Source organism: Amblyomma maculatum, chromosome 3 (assembly GCF_055883805.1).
Source record: "Amblyomma maculatum isolate TAMU_Amacu chromosome 3, ASM5588380v1, whole genome shotgun sequence".
In the NCBI taxonomy this organism is placed as follows: Eukaryota; Metazoa; Arthropoda; class Arachnida; order Ixodida; family Ixodidae; genus Amblyomma; species Amblyomma maculatum.
The window spans coordinates 22,234,186-22,251,073 of record NC_139346.1 but is presented as its reverse complement, the minus strand read 5'-3'; the positions used below and the strand labels follow the sequence as shown (position 1 = coordinate 22,251,073).

The following is a 16,888-nucleotide window of genomic DNA, read 5'->3' as shown; positions in this document are numbered from 1 at the left end:
GACGAAAAGTAAGGACGTAGTGAAGCGTCGAGAGACGAAAATAGAGACTGAATTAGAAATCAGAAAAATGGAGATGGCAGCTAAGTTGGAAATCGCAAGGATGGAGACGGAATTGAGAAAGTACGAACTTGAAACTCAAAAAGCGATCCAGTTATTAGAAATAAGACAAATGCCCCCCGGACGCCAAACTGAAGCAATTAAAGTAAAGAAACTACAAAGAGCGTTTCGAAAGAGCGGCCCCGAATAGTACTCGAAGGGAATGTGTCAGGTAACGCTGCAGCTTCAGCATCAGACACTACCGCCAGCATAGATCCGGCGGAGATGACCTTCTCCGAGGGGAGAAATTCAGTCGGCATGAACGGCGCGTCGCCTGCTAAGGAAGTAAACAACCCCAAAACAACTGCGGAAGCCGTAGCGATAGAAGTGCCCACGTGCGCTCAGATTACCGAAGGCGTCAGCGTTCAGCCAAGTGCGCGGGAAGACGCGTGGCAGCAGGAGACCGAACTCAAACTCGCTGTAGACGAGGTAATCGAAGAGCGTAAAGTTGCGGCGTATTTACAAACTGATCCTGCCGCGTCAAAGGCAGCAAATGCGGGTGAAACAACGACACCGGGCGCGAGCGCTTACCAAGAACAGGGCGCCACAATTGATTCAGTGACAGCGCGCGCGAGCGATGGGATCGGCGAGATCCGCGATCTTACGTTGACCGCTGCAGATGCTGTTTGTAGGGCAGAAGTCCCAGCAGCTGTCGCGAACATCAGTCAGCACCGCAACAGTCGCGGAATTGGCCGCCACTAGTACTCGTGAACCCGAGACGCTCAGTAAAGCGAAGAGTCTCCCATTCGAAGGCGAGTGTTTAGCATGCTGCATTGTTGCAGACCTACACGAGCCGCATGATGCCGCGCCCCTCCTTAGCTCTAACGAGTGCCGAGACGAAATAAATTCTCCACTTGAGCCTGAGCAGCGTTGCGCCGGCCGACGTGAGCGGTCCTGCTCACCTGTGCATGAAAGTGTGTGCGCTCGCGAGCACGGAGTGACAAGCGAAGCGCGCGAAGAACACTTGCCGGACTTGACCACATATGATGGGTGTGGACCTCCAGGATCTGGGACCTATCGTGAACGCTTTACATGCTGTGCAGTGACTGTGCGCGAGAGAAGCGCTTTTGAACTTCGTGCTTGTGAACTTAGTGCGCCAGGAACTGCGACTGGCTTTGACCATCATGCATGCCTCGAAGCGACTATGAACAGAAAGTGTGCATGTAAACCGTGTGCCAGCGGACGAAGGGCCGCGGCCTTTAGTATGTATTCGGTTTGGCTGGGCAAAAAAGCCCAGCAATCCTCTTATGGTGGGGCGTGTAAGGCCGCAGTGGCCCTTTCTTTAATGTTTCGGCGCGCGCGCCGCAAAAAACGGCGATGGAATGTTCTCCAAGCTACGAGAAAGCGACGCGACCGATTACGCCATCTCGGCCACCGCGCTGCGCCTGCTCGCCCTCGTCGCCATGCGCGGAGTCAAGCGTGCATTCCCCAGCACGGTCCCGGACCTCCTCCTCGCTTCGCGCGGGAGGGCTGCGCGTGCTGACCATGTTCGAGAAAATTCGAGGCCTCTCCAGAAGGCCAAGGGGGGAAGGCATAGCTTTGGCTGCGCTAAGCTGTTTTCCGTTCCTCCTCCGCGCCTAGAAAGTTCGGCGCTGGCTATTTAAGAGCGCGCCTCGCAGTTACTGATGGTTCTGGTTCTGATTCGATTCTCGCTCGGAAAAGACGGCGTAGCAGGCAGGCCCCGACTGAGAAGTCGTAAAAAGAGCGATGCGCTCAGTTTGATGTTAGTTTTTAGCTCAGTCTCTTTTGTAAAGTGTGTCGCCTCTCTGTCTTGTGTAACTAAGTTTTCTGTACCCTGTGCTTCGTGTTCTAGTTATATAAAGTTAATGTTCGTTTTGTTACGGCAAGTTCGTTGTCCTGCGTCTCTGTGTTTGTGTGTGAACTGCACGTCGCCTGCCGAATCGAGGAGCACCTTGGAGAGGTGCGGAAGATTCGAAGAAGAACCTTTGACGTTTTACTGGAGGGACGAAATAAGAAAGTTGTGTTTTTTTTAAATTAAAACCACGTGACGCTATATGTAGACAACAGACAAAAACAATCAGGAGGCGTCGTACAGGTGCCTCTTCGTCGTCTCTTGGCCTTCTTTATCTTTATATGTGCGTGTGGCGCCTTGCCTTTTGTTTTTTCAATTTATTTGGGTGTAACTAACCAACCCGGTAACATACATTTCATTGAGATAAGAAAGATGCAGCGGCCCGCGGCAGCCGATGCGCAAAAGGAGTGGTAATATGATATGTACAGGAACGTCCACTTGTAGGTTTAACATGCGACCACGTGGCCGTTCTCTTCAGAGCCTCTCTGCGCCTTAGTCGACTGCGCACCACCTCCAGATCCGTCGATCTGTGCCTGCACTACTTTGCTTTGACGGGTGGCCGTGTAGCGCGAAGCAACGTTTCAAAGAAAGTGATCACCTCCTTCTTTGTTCACCTTGACAGTAGACTTTCCTGTACCCATTCACAGCAGCGGTCATGTCGAGCTTACTGGAAATGGTGTGCGAGCTCAACTTCTCCTCGTCTGGCCTATTGCCTGCATACACTGCAGCCGCAACGTGACTCCAGCGCTGCTGCTGAGCGTGCAATTTCGGGCCTCCTGGCTCTGATGGAGTAGGCGAGCAGCGTGTTATTGCTTTCGGGAGGGCCGCCTTTCAGTCTTCGTGAGATCTTTCTGACTTCGCTTTGCTCTTTTGTACAGATTTTATTTTCCCTATTGGTGCGCATAGATTTTTCTTAAAACATGACAAAATGATCTTCTCGTTCCGCCCAGGACATGTGGAACTGCGAGCAGTTGGTCAAAGACGGCTACCAGAAGTACTATCACATGAAACTTCCGGTCGAGAAGAGCGACGACTCGCGCAAGATATTCGAAGAAATCTGCCGCTCACTGATAGCAGTATCGAGGGTGAGTGCTCCAGCGTCGAGGCGCATGCCGGGCTGCCACTGTTTACTCTATACCCGCAGGCCGTGCAAGTCCACGGAGCGGCCAACATGTACTCCATCATGTGCAACAGCATGGCCTTCACACTGCTCGCCAAGCTGCGCGGAGGTAAGAATAGAGCGGCTCTTCACAGGGCATGAAATGAAAACGACGTTATTTGTTACCCATTTTCGTTTCGAATTCATCGCTGTACCCATCAAATCGCAGCACACACTACCTCAGCCACCACTTGAGCAAACTAAATATTTATTTTATTTTGATCCCGTTATAGCCTGCTTTGAAGTCTATCTTTTGATTTCACTTGCAGCAGAGAGGAAAGGAACTATGACGCAAATTACGCTCAAAGCCGAGTCATTAGGACTAGTGTGGAAAAGAAAACGCGATCAGCTCCGCCTTTCTTTCCCACAGAATGGTGCGACGCCGTGCTGTCTGATTTCGGGTCGCTCATGACCTCTGCTGGTGACGTTTGGAGCGCTGAGGTACCCAGTGCCTTGCAGGTAGGTACAACGCAAAGAGGACTCAAAATGTGGTCGCTATAATGGCCTGCAAAACTATCTGCCAACGGTATTCTGCAAACTCGTCCTGTCGTTCACGTCACGTCTTTATTATTTCTCTCCACTTCGTTACAATTCGAAAGAGGTTGAGAATTCCCTCTAGGTGCTTTAGAATATGATCCTCGTGCCGCAATAACTTCTAATGTCAACCCCAGAATCCAGCAACTTGCCATTTATAGTGCTGCGAAACCTTCAAAGATGTATTTGTTTTTTTTTTGTAACAGCCACCGGCATGCCGCCTTATCACTGCGATTCTGGCACGCGTATCAATTATGTATCCCGTGTTTGTTCTGACTCGTTTTCGCGATACGACGTGTTATCATTTTCTTTGCCGCAAACGATGCGCCGAGATCTGTCTCGAAGAATCCGATCACTTGCGTATGTTGCTACAACGTTCCAGGTTGTGCTAGCAGCAGTTTGCGACGTTATCTATATTGTTCTGAGCAGCCTTTAAATTGAGCGTTGACGAGTATTACGGGCATTCTTAGTTCGACGATCGACGATCACGTTTGTTGCTATCGCCGCCGCCGAGTTGCTTAGTTCTTTTGTGGGCGCAAGTTAGCCCAATAAAGAGTTTGTTCAGTGCAATCACCCACTCTTCATTTGTGTCATTGACCTTGTCACCACAAGGGTACAATAGTGAATATAGTTAACTTCAAATCAGTTACACCCAATGAAGCGATCGTTCAGCGTACAGACAAAAATTTGCCGCAGTGCGTAGAGGAGCTCTCAACAATAAATGCTGGTTTTAATTACCTAGTCTTCATAATAAATTTTTCAGCCTTTGGCTCAAGTTAGCTGGTTCGCCCGCGGATAGGCTGAGAGAACATGCGGGCAGAACAGCGGATGCGAATGGGCGTCTGCAAAGAAATACGTGCTGTAGCCTTTTTCATGAGACCAACATCGCGATTGTCTCTGGTTGAGCGCCGCCGGCTTATCTTCCCAAACGCACAGGGTATCAAATGCATTCTGTTACAAGCACTAAAATTGTCTCGCACTCTGCGGGCACATGAGGCTCGCCGCGTTGCAAACAACGAAGGCAAGACCGTAGCTGCATCTCTGTTTTCCGAGATGGAGCTACCGATACACGCAATACAATAATAATAAAATTATTATATGCTGCGAGATAATTGTGAGATCAGGGTGTAGGTGAGCCATACGTGATATTACTGGAAAATATCTAAAGTCAGCATAAAGAAAGTAGCAATATTTCAATCGAGAAAGGTGGTATACAAGGCGACACCATCTCCCCAGTGCTATTTACAGCTTCCTTTGAGAGTGTATTCAAAGACATGGAATGGGGAGCAGTTAGGCATCAGGTCGATGGAGAATATCTCAGTAATTTGCGGCTCTCTTATGATATTCAGTTGTTCAAAAACTCAAGGGAGCGACTGCAACTAACAACTAATAATGTAGACAGGAGAAGCAGAAAGTAGGCCTAAAGATTAATATACAGAATACTAAGGTAATGTTCAGCAGCTTGGGAAAGGAACAGCAGTTTAAAATAGGTAGCAAAGCGTAGGAAGCTCTAGGCGAATATGTTTACTTAGTACAGGTAGTGACCGGGAAATAACTAGAAGACTAAGAATGGGATGGAGCACATTTTGAAGATACTCAAACTTTATTTATTTAGATACCCTCAGGGCCGAAACATTAAGAAGGGAGTGTGTTAATGCAATACAATAATAACAGGACAAATGAATAAATAAACATTTATACAATTCTAACGCTATCAGATTCGTTGAATATAACAGAACGGAAGCTATTTACGTTAGTAATCTTTACAGTGGATGCAGGAAGGGGGTTGCAGTCATGTGATGTTTTGGAAAGATTATGACTAGCAGCTTACCGATATCACTCAAGAGGAAAGTGGATAACAGTTGCATATTACCGGTTCTGACCAATGGGACTGAAACATGGAGGCTAACGAAAAGGGTTCTACCTTATTGAGGACAACGCAGAGGGTCATGGAATAGAAAATGGAGGGTGTAACGTTAAGAGATAGGAAGCGTACAGAGTGGGTCAGAGAAATGACTCAAGCACCCGACATTCTAGTCGAACTTAAGAAGGCGAAATTGGCATGGGCAGTAACCATGATGGATTCCAAGGGAAGGAAAGCGTAGCATGGGGAAGCAGAAATTAGGTTGGTCGATGAGGCCGAGGATTACGATGATGATGATGATGTTAAGAAATTTGCAGGGGTCAGGCGGATGCAGTTTGCGCAGCGCCGGGTTAATTTGAGGAAAATGGGAGAGGCTTTCACCCTGCAGTGGGCACAGTACGGCTGATGGTTATAAATTGGTTCAAGGAAAGGGAAGGTGCAGTATCTGTCACACTTCTTTTCTGGTCAACGGAACCGCGCCGTACGTGGAGTGAGGAAGGTATGAGTGAAAGTGGCAAAAGAGGAAGAGGTGCCGCAGTGTAGGGCTACGGAGTAATTCTGACCGCCTGGGGATCTTTACCGTGCAATGACAACGTACAGAACATGGGGACACTCCTCTCCGTTTTGCCTCCATCGAAACGCAGCCACCGGCGGTCGAGTTCGAACACGGCTACTCCGGAGGAGTAGCCGGCTATTTTAACCACTGCTCCACCGCGACGGGGAGGAGGCCTGTAGTGGCATATTGGTTTTAAAGGGAGATACGCGACGAAAAAGCGAGTTAGGTTAGGTTAGTTAGGAAAAAGCGTAATTTTAGGGCCCCACATGGTTGATGCTTACCCTAACTTGGACGATGTGTGATTTATAATGGAGTGGACGATATATGATTTATACCGGAGTATAGCGGCAAGATACAGATAAAAATAGCCAAATATCTAGTTTCAATTTGAAGTGGTATTGTTAGTGATTTGTATTGGCAAAAATAGACACATTTATTAACGTTGAGTTTCCCCACAGGGGCCATCTTTTTCTTTTAAAGCAGATATTTGCGTGTACTGTGCGACATAAATTTCTCTTTTTCCTCTCTCACTCCCACCTTCGTACATTCCCTTGCGGGTTCAAGTATTCACGGAGGGAGTGTAACAGATATTATACCTTTGCTTTGATATGAAACAGTTGACAATTTAGTTCCTGGAAAAAGTTACGAAACGAAAGGTATTCAAGGTGACCTTACGCGACGATTCAAGGATATTCTGTCTTCGCATTATGTCGGCTGCAAGGGTGGAAGAGTCATTTCATTCGAGACTCAAGGCAGCCCTGGCAAGAATATATATATTTTTGATTACCTAACCATTGACGGGATGCGCGAGGCAGACTGTAGTGGTTGTCAGGAAAGCTCGTTGAATCGTTCTCTTTTGTACTACCAGGAGATGGCGTCGCAAATTAGCGAGAATCCAGAGAGCAAGAACTTCAAGATCATGGACCCAGAGGTAAGCTGTGGCCGTCGTCAGCGCTTTGCGATTGTGCGCCCTGCAAGGCGCCGAGTGCACACCGCTCGGTTTACAATGTTGTTTTCCTATTTCTTTTTTTCATTTTTACATAGTGCGGTCGAAATTTGTTTGTAAAGTGGGAATCTTCGTACTAAGTGTTTATGAAGCATAAAAGAATTCACGCTCATCGAGTACAACTAGGTTCGGGCTAATCGTGATTCGCTGTCGAAAGTGACCACGCAAAAGAAACGGGGACAAATAGAAAGCACATGGGCGACAGGACAAGCGCTGGGCTGCCACTTGAATTTTAATTGAAATGCAAGCCACAATCACGATGATCAAAACCACCATCACATCCCACCCAGCAAAACACTCACTGCTTACATTTATCACAGGAAGCGAGCTAGAGCCCACCAATTCGAGAACGTGCCTTCTGTTGTTCGGTTCGCAACTCATTTTGCCTGCTTGATTGACGGAAATAATTCAAAAGCTTGAACTCAAGGCTGAAAATGAGGGTATTCACAAAAGCATCTTCGTGTAAACGGTTCAGCTGAGCTTCCAAACTCTCTTGCAGTCTGTGATGGTACAATAACATAAAGGCATCCATAGCAACTGCTCTTTTTACTAATTTCGTGCGGGATGAAGGGTATGGCAAAATGACTTCATTTGACCTTGGAGCACAGCACCAGCACAGGTGATCATTGCTTGCAACCAACCTTAATACATATTCTATCCACGTCCTTAACAGAATCCTGCAACTTTTTGTATATCATAAGAAAGTGATCATCATAGCGAAATGTCCTTCCTACGTTCCGAGAAACTGCGACGCACCGTAGACAAACACGCAGATAGAAACACAACACAGGCGCACACTACCAACTGTTATACGAAACGGAAACATAACTTCCTTATTCCCCCGAACTTCCTCCTCTACTCCCATGTACATCACACGCGCACGCCTTTTCTTTCCCAAGCAGATGTCTTGCCCACAATAAATGTTAACAACATTTACATCCAAGTCCATCATCACATCGTCCAAGCATGACAGCCACAACTTCCGCCACAAAGAGAAACCAACATAGAGAAATTAGAGAAACAACAACACGCCTCCAGCCGCCACGAATCACGTTCACGTTCACTTCAAATATATCTAAACAACAAGTCCAGTTTGTGATATTTTAGCGGTAAAACACATCAAGGCATCCCTCCTTTCAAACACTGATCCCCTTGGCCAATCTGGCGAGCTGCAGTTATTTACATGATGTGCGAGTGTGATGTACTTGGGAGTAGAGGAGGATTTTCTGGCTGAGTGTGAAGGAGGAAGTTCGGGTTCCGCTTTGTATCACAGTTTGTAGTGTGCGACTGTGTTGTGTTTTATCTAAGTGGTTTTCTGCATTGCGCCGCAGTTCTGGTTACTATGCGCCAACTCGCCCCTCAAGCTGTTATTCTGAGTTACCACGTTCGTACCGCGCAAAACGTCTTTCAATAAGGAAGTAAGTACGCATAGACATCCACCCAAGCGCAGCCATACGGCTTCAAAGAAAGTAATAATAAGGAAATCAGTTATAACGAAAGCAAAGTAATAAGGGAATATTTACCCCCTCGTAAAAATCTACTGTACCTTGGGGAATCCCCTAAATATTCTATAAACACCATTCCTACTTCGAGTTATTGATCATTTCACTCTCGCCCTACCATCTGTCCTGCTGATCGTCCTGGTTAGCTCAATAGGTAGAGCGACTGCCCCGGAAAGGCGGTGGTCCCGGGTTCGATTCCCGCACCAGGAAGAGTTTTTGTTCATATACGAAGTTTCTGAGAAAGGTGTATATCTCTCTTTTGTAGCCGTATGGGTGCACTTGAGTGGACGTCCATGAGTCCCTTATTACTTTGCTTTCGTTATAACTGATTTCATTATTATTACTTTCTTTGAAGCCGTATGGCTGCGCTTGGGTGGATGTCTATGCGTACTTACTTCCTTATTGAAAGACGTTTTGCGCGGTACGAACGTGGTAACTCAGAATAACAGCTTGAGGGGCGAGTTGGCGCATAGTAACCAGAACTGCGGCGCAACGTAGAAAACTCCCTTGTTGTATGTCTGCGCCATGTTGAAGGATCTTCCTAAATATTCGACCAAAGCGTCTTTCAGCTCACATTCTGCGCGCGCATGTAGACGACTACTGAGTTCGGGTGATGCTACACATGAACTAATAAATATACCCTGCTTTTACGTTGTGTGTGCTAATCGCACACGATACTTGCACCTGCATATCGAAAGCTGAGAAGTTTTGTTGAGTACCAACGAAGTGAGGACATCTCGCTATGTTGATAACTCGTGTGGTATACAAAAGCTTGTATGAATATTCTGTTATAGGAAGTGGATTGAATATTCACGATTTTCTCCAAAAACATGAAACATTTTGCCGTGATCAAACAATTGCCGGAATATCAACTCCAACACAGTCACTTCAGGTTGATTGCAAGCAAGGATCACCTAATAACCTATTTTGGTGATTTGCCACAACGTTCCAGAAAGGCCTTTTGCCTAAATATTTAACCCACACGAAATTAGTAAAAAAAAAAAAGCAGTTGTGATATAGGTACCTTTATAATGATCGTCCCATCATCAGCTAAGAAATATTGGAAGCCCAGCTGAGCCGCTACGCCAAGCTGGATTTCCGGATACCCTCTTTTCCAGCCTTGGTTCAAACTTCCGAAGCGATTTTGTCAACCAAGCTGGCCAAAGAAGTTGCAACAAAAAAATCCAAAAGTGAAGAGAGCCGTCGTGATAAGTAAGATAGTCGGGTGGACTGGAGTATATTTGGCCTTATCCGTGCCGAGGAAGCTGCGCATGCTTTGCAGAATGGTGAACGGTGCATGACCAAGACCAAAGAGTTGCAAAAAAAGGTGTGCCAATAATTTCACAAATCGTAGCACAGAAGTATTTTACAAACTTTCACTGTCTTGTGGAGTACCTTGTTTGGATCAAATCAGACATGGCGATGTATAAAGTACCGCATAATTGAACATGGCAATAGTATTAAAGAAGAATACGGCAGCACGCTCGCGATTGCACGTTTTTGCCTGCGAGTGTATTGCTCTCTTTGTTGAATGTTACGTTTTCAGACAGCACAATCAGCACAAGCGGGAGCTTTACGAAGCCTTCGTAATAGACAAAACGTGCAATGTGCGTAAGCACTCCGTCGATAGCGCTGACAGAAACAGAATACCTGAAGGCAAGACGGCAGTGTGTAACAACAAAAACATTCACTTCTTTCTTTTTTAATCTTGTTCTTGGCGTTAGTTGGGTTTTCTGGGTTTCTCTTTTTTTTTAGTTCTTTTGTTTATTTTTTTCTTCTCCGGTTTTTCTTGGGGGGCCTTCTGGTTCTATTAGTTTCCTTCTTATTTAGAAGGAACTAAAAGATGAAGTAGAGCCATATGTTAGTAGGTTTCGCATGCTGTACTTGGCGTAGAGCCGTGCGATGTTTACATGCAGCCATAGACATTTTGCTCACCTTATGATGAGCAGCAAACACCAGGCGATTTTCTCATCGTTCCACAAGGTAATTGAAATGGCGGGGCACATCGTTTAAGTACAGGATGAGAAACATCTTCTGCAAGAAACTTATCCTGAAGGTTTCTGTAATCCAGACACGCGAGGCTTGTCATAAAACTGAGCTTCCTTGCAGCCTATCCTAGAAACTTTCATTCTACTAGATTGGGCGAAGCTTTCAGTGACACCCCGAGAGATGACAAGGCTGCCACCTTTAAATTTTATAGAAGGAGGGCAGACGCCAGGCCGCCTCTGTCTTTATTTCCCGGTTCTTTCCCCGGCTGTCAATATGGCGCTCATTCTCTTTCGTGCGCCCCCAGTCCCAAACCTCTTTTTCCTCCTTCCGCTTCTAATGCATTCGCGAATCTGTAACCAGCTCCGCGCCCTGATGTGGGGCTTATCTCATATAGTTACTGGAGCTTGAAGCTGGAACACTGTCCCGCCAATGGTGGCAGATCCAGGTTGACAAGCAACCGGGGGAATTCTCACATTACCCCTCGGAGAACCAGCATGGTAAAGCTGGTATCGACACCTCGCTACTGGGTCTCATGAGTGATGAGATGAGATGCCCACGAAGACCGGCTTCCAACTTCCGCAACAGGACAGCAACTGTGCAGCAGAAGCTATATTCATAGCGACGTAGCAGCACAAATTCGAATCGCACACTGTAGCCCGCACTGTCCAAGATCTTCAAAGTATTCTTCTACTATACGCTCAGCAACAGAAATTGCGCTGATTCGTCGTGACTGAGTCACCGTAATACAGCACTCAGCATCAATCTATGGTTTATATAGTAGTCCAGTCCCTGTAGCCCGCACTGTCCAAGATCTTCAAAGTATCCTTCTACTATACGCTCAGCAACAGAAATTGCGCTGATTCGTCTGGACTGAGTCACCACAGTACAGCACTCAGCATCAATCCATGGTTTATATCGTAGTCCAGTATGTACTGGGCACCCGAGTAGTTTCCGCGGAGCCTGTGGTACACTTTATGATGATGACCTACCACTGATGGATAGCGTCCAGGATGTTGTCTAAGAGTTTAGACCGGAAATTGATAGCGCTCATCCAGCATCTTTTTCTGTTTCGCGTCGTGGTCCACGTGGTGATTTTAACTATTGAAGATATTATCACTGACACATCGGCTTGAGCGTTATCGTAAGCATGCGGCCCTCGTCAATGTCGCACGATTTGCAGGGGTCTCGGTTTTTTGGGGCGGAAACCAGAGCACCACCCTTTCTGTTATCGACTATGACACCACTTGCTCTGCTTCCAGGTTACTTTACCGATTCTTTAAGAAAAAGGGTTCACTCAGCTACTCTGCATTTTTTGGAAGGGTGCAGTTTTGATGCACAAAGCACTGATGCTCTCATCCAGTTCTTTTTTGAGCTCTTGTTCCAGGCTCACTTTATGGGCTACAGCATGCTCTGTCTTTATCTTGGTGGCTTCCGTGTAGGAATCGATGGCGCCAAGGTACACGCTGGCGCAACAGGAAGAGGGCGCAGTACTTGGATGCTATCTCCTTGTTTGAGCTCTGCTCCCTGATAAAACTTCATGATCAACTTTCGAAACAAAAACTCCATTTCTTCAAAGCACGTCTTGTTGTGGCTTCGTCTCAGTTCGTCGCAAGCGTAATCTGTATTGATCTTGTTCATCTGCATAAATTTATGAGTTTGACGCTGGAAGTTCACAAAGGTGCCCAGCTTTGACGTCAACACTCAGACACAACTCGCCCACTCTGACACAGCACTCCTGGTTTCCCCCGTGTTCTTTTTCTGCGCACTAGCCTTTCTTTCTTTCTGTGCTTGTGAAAAGTGGCCTCAATGTTTCCAGTGTTTTTGATGAGGGTTCCTTTCCTCAGCGACCGTGCACGCTGCGCAAGGGCTCGCTGCATTGTGGGATACATTTCTTGGATTTGTTTAACGCCGGAAATAAGCTCTCCGTTTTACATCTCGGCCTCTTTCGTAGGGTCTACAGCGGGAGGCGTGTCAGCTGGAATCACTTGCGGCGTCTTGCTCTCGCATATTATTTTAAGAAATTTCACTACTCAGTTTTTCGAAGGAGGCAGTGCATCTTTGCTGTTGCTGTCTTTTCTGTCTTGCTCAGAGCCATAAAATGCATTTCCATCGCTCTCTGTACATGACTTCTGGGGTCATTTAGTGAGGTCACCTCAGGCACATCCCATAAGCTCCTCCTTGCAAGTATCGTACCTCCCCAGGCCTATAAAGTCGATACCTTTCGATTGTCGCTGCGTTGGCATGTCTTCATGCACAGGATAAACATGTTACGCTCGTCCGCAACCTTCTTTCGTTGGCGGTGCGAAAGCAATCTTTCTTGTGAATTCAGGCAGAATTGCGCATGTTAGAAAAGGACGAAAAAAGAAAAACAAGACGCGTAGCGTCAACGCTTAACAGCTCTAGAGAGGCCGTGCTCCGGGCCTTAACACTTGGTGTAATTGGACTTTTATTATTTCCTTTATGGAGGACTGTGGTTGCTCCGAAGTCGCTATAGGTATTTTCCTGTACGTTCACATGTGGCTTGTGTGCACCGTGGTTCAGTTGCGCCAGCATGAATAGGGAGGTTTTGATTGAGTCAACTGCTTTCTCGGAATCCACGCTGGCTCTATTTATCGTACCATTGAGGGTGCGGGTATGATGCATTAACAACGCATGCCTTTACAAACTTCTGTCTGGTCCTTTGGCTGATTGAATTTTGAGACTGTCCTGCTTTTATTAGCGTTGGCGCAGTAAATACGCAATCTAATCTGTCAGTGTTTTCAGGTTCTTGACTGCCTCTTTCTGGTGTAGTTGAAATATTCCCTCGTGAATGCCGGTTTGCAAGACCAAAAACGTACCCACCCCAGCCAAGATAACCGGCACAGGCGGCGGCGGTGCCGAAAGGGAGGCGTCCGTCAGATTTCTGGACATGTGTGTGCCACAGCCTATTTCCAGGGCGGGATATTCTTTGCCCTAGACAACTTTTAAATGAGGGATTATTGGCGTTCCAAGGACTTGCAACTGGATGACTTCAGTAATTGGACGGTGTCAGTACAGAACGGCAGTTCTTCCAGAGCCGATAACAGCTCGCGTTCAATCATCGCGCGCTGCCGCTTACGCACATCGTCGTTTTTACAATATTGACAATTCAGTGGTGGGCTTTTCCACCCTGAAACATTTGGTGTACTTCCTGCTCGCCCTGGTGCATACTGCAGTCAATTCAGAATAAACCATTCTGTTTGCGGGCATCTCTTTAGATGTTGTTTCAAATTAATTATTAATTTATTTCGAATTGGGTTCATTAAAACTGCTCTCTGTATTCAGCGTTGCGCTTTTGGCACAATCACACTGTAGCAGTTCTCGCTCTTTCGCAGCCTTTTAAAACGTTTTGTGCAAGAAATATATTTTTAAAGGAAGAGCTTCAGAAGCCATCAGCAGCGCTACGAGTTTCACAGTACAAATAGCCAGCTGTTTGTAGGCAGCAGTCGAAGAGAGCGGGCACTTGTAGAGAGGGAGAAATGTGGCGCTGCAGAGCGTCTTGGGTGTCCGACATGCGAGTTGCGCGAGATGGAAGTCCAATGACGAAAGCAGACGCATCGCCGCTTCTCCAAATTCTCTGCAGGCCGTGGTGCTGCTTTCGCCCGCTGCGGGGCGCCCCCTCTGGCCGCAGCGCTGGGTAGACATATATTATGTTTCACGAAACGTGTGCTTTCTAAGAAGGGGTATCGATCATTTCGATGACACGACAGCTACCGCTCAAGTCCGGTTTGGATAAGCCCGGAAATGGCGGTTACGACAGCGCTGTAGTGTTCAGTGTGGAGAGGCTCCTGTCACATTCGTGGTCGTGTCGATAGTTTCACATTCTCGCACGTAAGGAGTTTTAAGTATCTTTACCCGATTTGTAACTTTCTACAAGTATTTATTCTACCCGGGACAGTAAATTATAAAAGCGAGGTATATTCGTGTTCTTTTTAGAGAAGCGGCGTCATGCAATGCTGCCCTTTCGAACGCAGGCCGCCCTGCTCTGGCTTCTGAACAGCGTCACTGGACCAGCGTTCAGGCAGTTCCTCGACCGCCATGGCCATCGCTGTATCAACGAGGTGAGTTCGACAGATGCACATACGACCGGAAGGGAAAGGGAGCCCCTGTGCTATCGGGCCTTCTCGGAAGTGGTTGGCTAATTTTGTATTCACTCGTTTTTATCATCCGTGAGAATAATATCTACTCATAATCATCATCATCAGCCTGTGAGTGTAATCACAGAGGAGCAAATACCTTTTGCATATGTCTTCAATCAACCGGACCCCTGCTGAGCTTACCTTCCCTCGGAATTCAGTTTGTTACCCTAGGGATCAACTGTTATCCTCTTTACACTACCTGACCCACACTCCCTTCGTCCTATCTCTTAACGTTATATTGACAATTTTTTGTTCTATAGGTGTCAGTGTTGTCCTCCATATAAATAGAGAGAGAGAGAGAGTAAACTATAATTGGTGAACGGAATTGCGTGGGTGAATTTTTTAATGCAGGATAGTTGCCAAGGTAGAAACACATAATACTCAGCGATTCCCATATAAGTAGAACGCATTTCGTTAGCCTTCATGTTTCAGCCTCATAGGCGAGCACCGTTAAAATGCAACTGCTATATAGTATCCTTGCATGGCAAACTTACTTTGAAAAGTAAATAAATTACATTACTAATGACTTTGATAAAAACAACGGAAATGTATTTAAAATACATCTCTAATACTGCTCCCAAAAGTAATATAATTACGTTACAATTACTTCTGCTGAGTTATAAATTACTCTTAAATTTGTAGTTTTCATCCATTGCAAAAACTAAGCTAGTAAACAAAACTCTTTCTCTCCAGATGCGACGAACACATATTTCTTCTTTCCACGGAATTCTGTTCCAGACAACTATTTCCTCCCTCTTTCCTACAGCATATGCCATTCAAAACAATAATGGCAACAAAAGAACAAAACAATTAGCTGCTGGTTTAACTTTGATTAACCCTGGAGCGAAGCGAAAGCTTCATGTGCATGACTAAGCTCATTGCCAAGCATGGATTAAATACTTTCTCGGTTTAACCTTCAAGTGACCTTGAAAGATACTGAACATGAGTAGAGGGGGAGCCTCAGTTTGTAAGTCGAGCCAACGTTTGGAGAAGTGGACTTGTCTTCGTCTGGGCAAGTCCACTTCTCCAAACGTTGGCTCAACTTGCGAACTGAGCCTCCCCCCTCTAACCTTGTTCAGTGCTCTTTCATATCGTGCAGCCATCTTCTTTCTCTTGTTCTACCCTTGACATATTCTGCGCCTCTCCTTTCTTATAAAATAATTCACAATTAAAGATAAATTCACTATGCTTGATAGATCCGGCCGTCGCATGGCCCTAAATATGACCTTCAAGTAACTTTGAACTAATGAAGTGTGGGTGTTCACGATTGCTTCCTTTCCCCAAAACCGAAAGTACCGAAGTACTCGGCTGCGTTTCGATGCAGGCAAAACAAAGAGGCGTCCTTGCGCTGTGCGGTGTCAGTCTGTTGCAACTGTAAGAAGAAGGAAAAGAAAATGCACGGGCATGCTACTGGCTGTGTAGCTCAGCCACCTCCGCAGCCTGCAAGTACAGGACACCCTCATACCCCGTACCGACCGAATCCGCATCCTGGGCCTTCATCTACAAGTTAATGGTGGAAACGCCACTGCTCTTCATCGAATAGACCAATCTGTTCTCCAGATTAGCCGCTTGCTCAAGAGAGTCACCATCAAGCATAAGGGCATGCGCGAATCCAACCTTTTGCGCCCCGTACAAGCCTTCGTTTGTACACGCATTGCCTCCTTCGCCTCAGCTAACAGATCGGGAGCGACTGAAGGCATCACTACGCAAGGCATACAAGACAGCATTGGGTCTACCCTTGTCCACTCGCACCAAACTGATGACCCTCGGCATCTCCAACACAGCCGACGAGCTGATTCAAGCGACTCTGAATGAGAATATGAGCGCCTCTTGCTGACACATGAGGGCGGCGCAGTATTGAGCCAGGTAGGAATCACCTCTATGCGGGCGACGTCTACGTATATGGACCTCACGCCTGAGCAGAGACTCATTCTTCGTATACCTCCGCTTCCCAAACGTATGTATCCAGAGTATCATACAGAACGCAGAGCCGACTGAGCCGGCAACTCCAGAAACGTTTTGCCGATCGCCCCGACGTTACATACACAGATGCCTCCTACCACCTCCTTCGCCCCGCTATGGTTGCTCTGCTTCGACACCGCACCGAAACTGGTATAACGCCTGCAGCGTCCTCAACGCCGCAACTGTTACCACCGCGGAAGAGGTTGCCATCGCGCTAGCTCTGACCGACCCCTCCACCAAAGTAGTCGTT

The 16,888-nt window shown here is 46.8% G+C and overlaps 1 protein-coding gene across 1 annotated transcript in view; it reads left to right on the top strand.

Annotated features, from left to right (window-relative positions):
- Nucleotides 1-16,888, top strand: part of LOC146194329 (uncharacterized) — a 327,933-nt gene that overhangs the window by 226,319 nt on the left and 84,726 nt on the right. Inside the window, exons 26-30 of the mRNA XM_084597350.1 lie at nucleotides 2,860-2,994; nucleotides 3,054-3,138; nucleotides 3,439-3,527; nucleotides 6,891-6,953; nucleotides 14,512-14,598. Of these exons, the coding sequence (XP_084453476.1) occupies nucleotides 2,860-2,994; nucleotides 3,054-3,138; nucleotides 3,439-3,527; nucleotides 6,891-6,953; nucleotides 14,512-14,598 (459 nt within the window). The remainder of the gene's footprint in view (nucleotides 1-2,859; nucleotides 2,995-3,053; nucleotides 3,139-3,438; nucleotides 3,528-6,890; nucleotides 6,954-14,511; nucleotides 14,599-16,888) is intronic.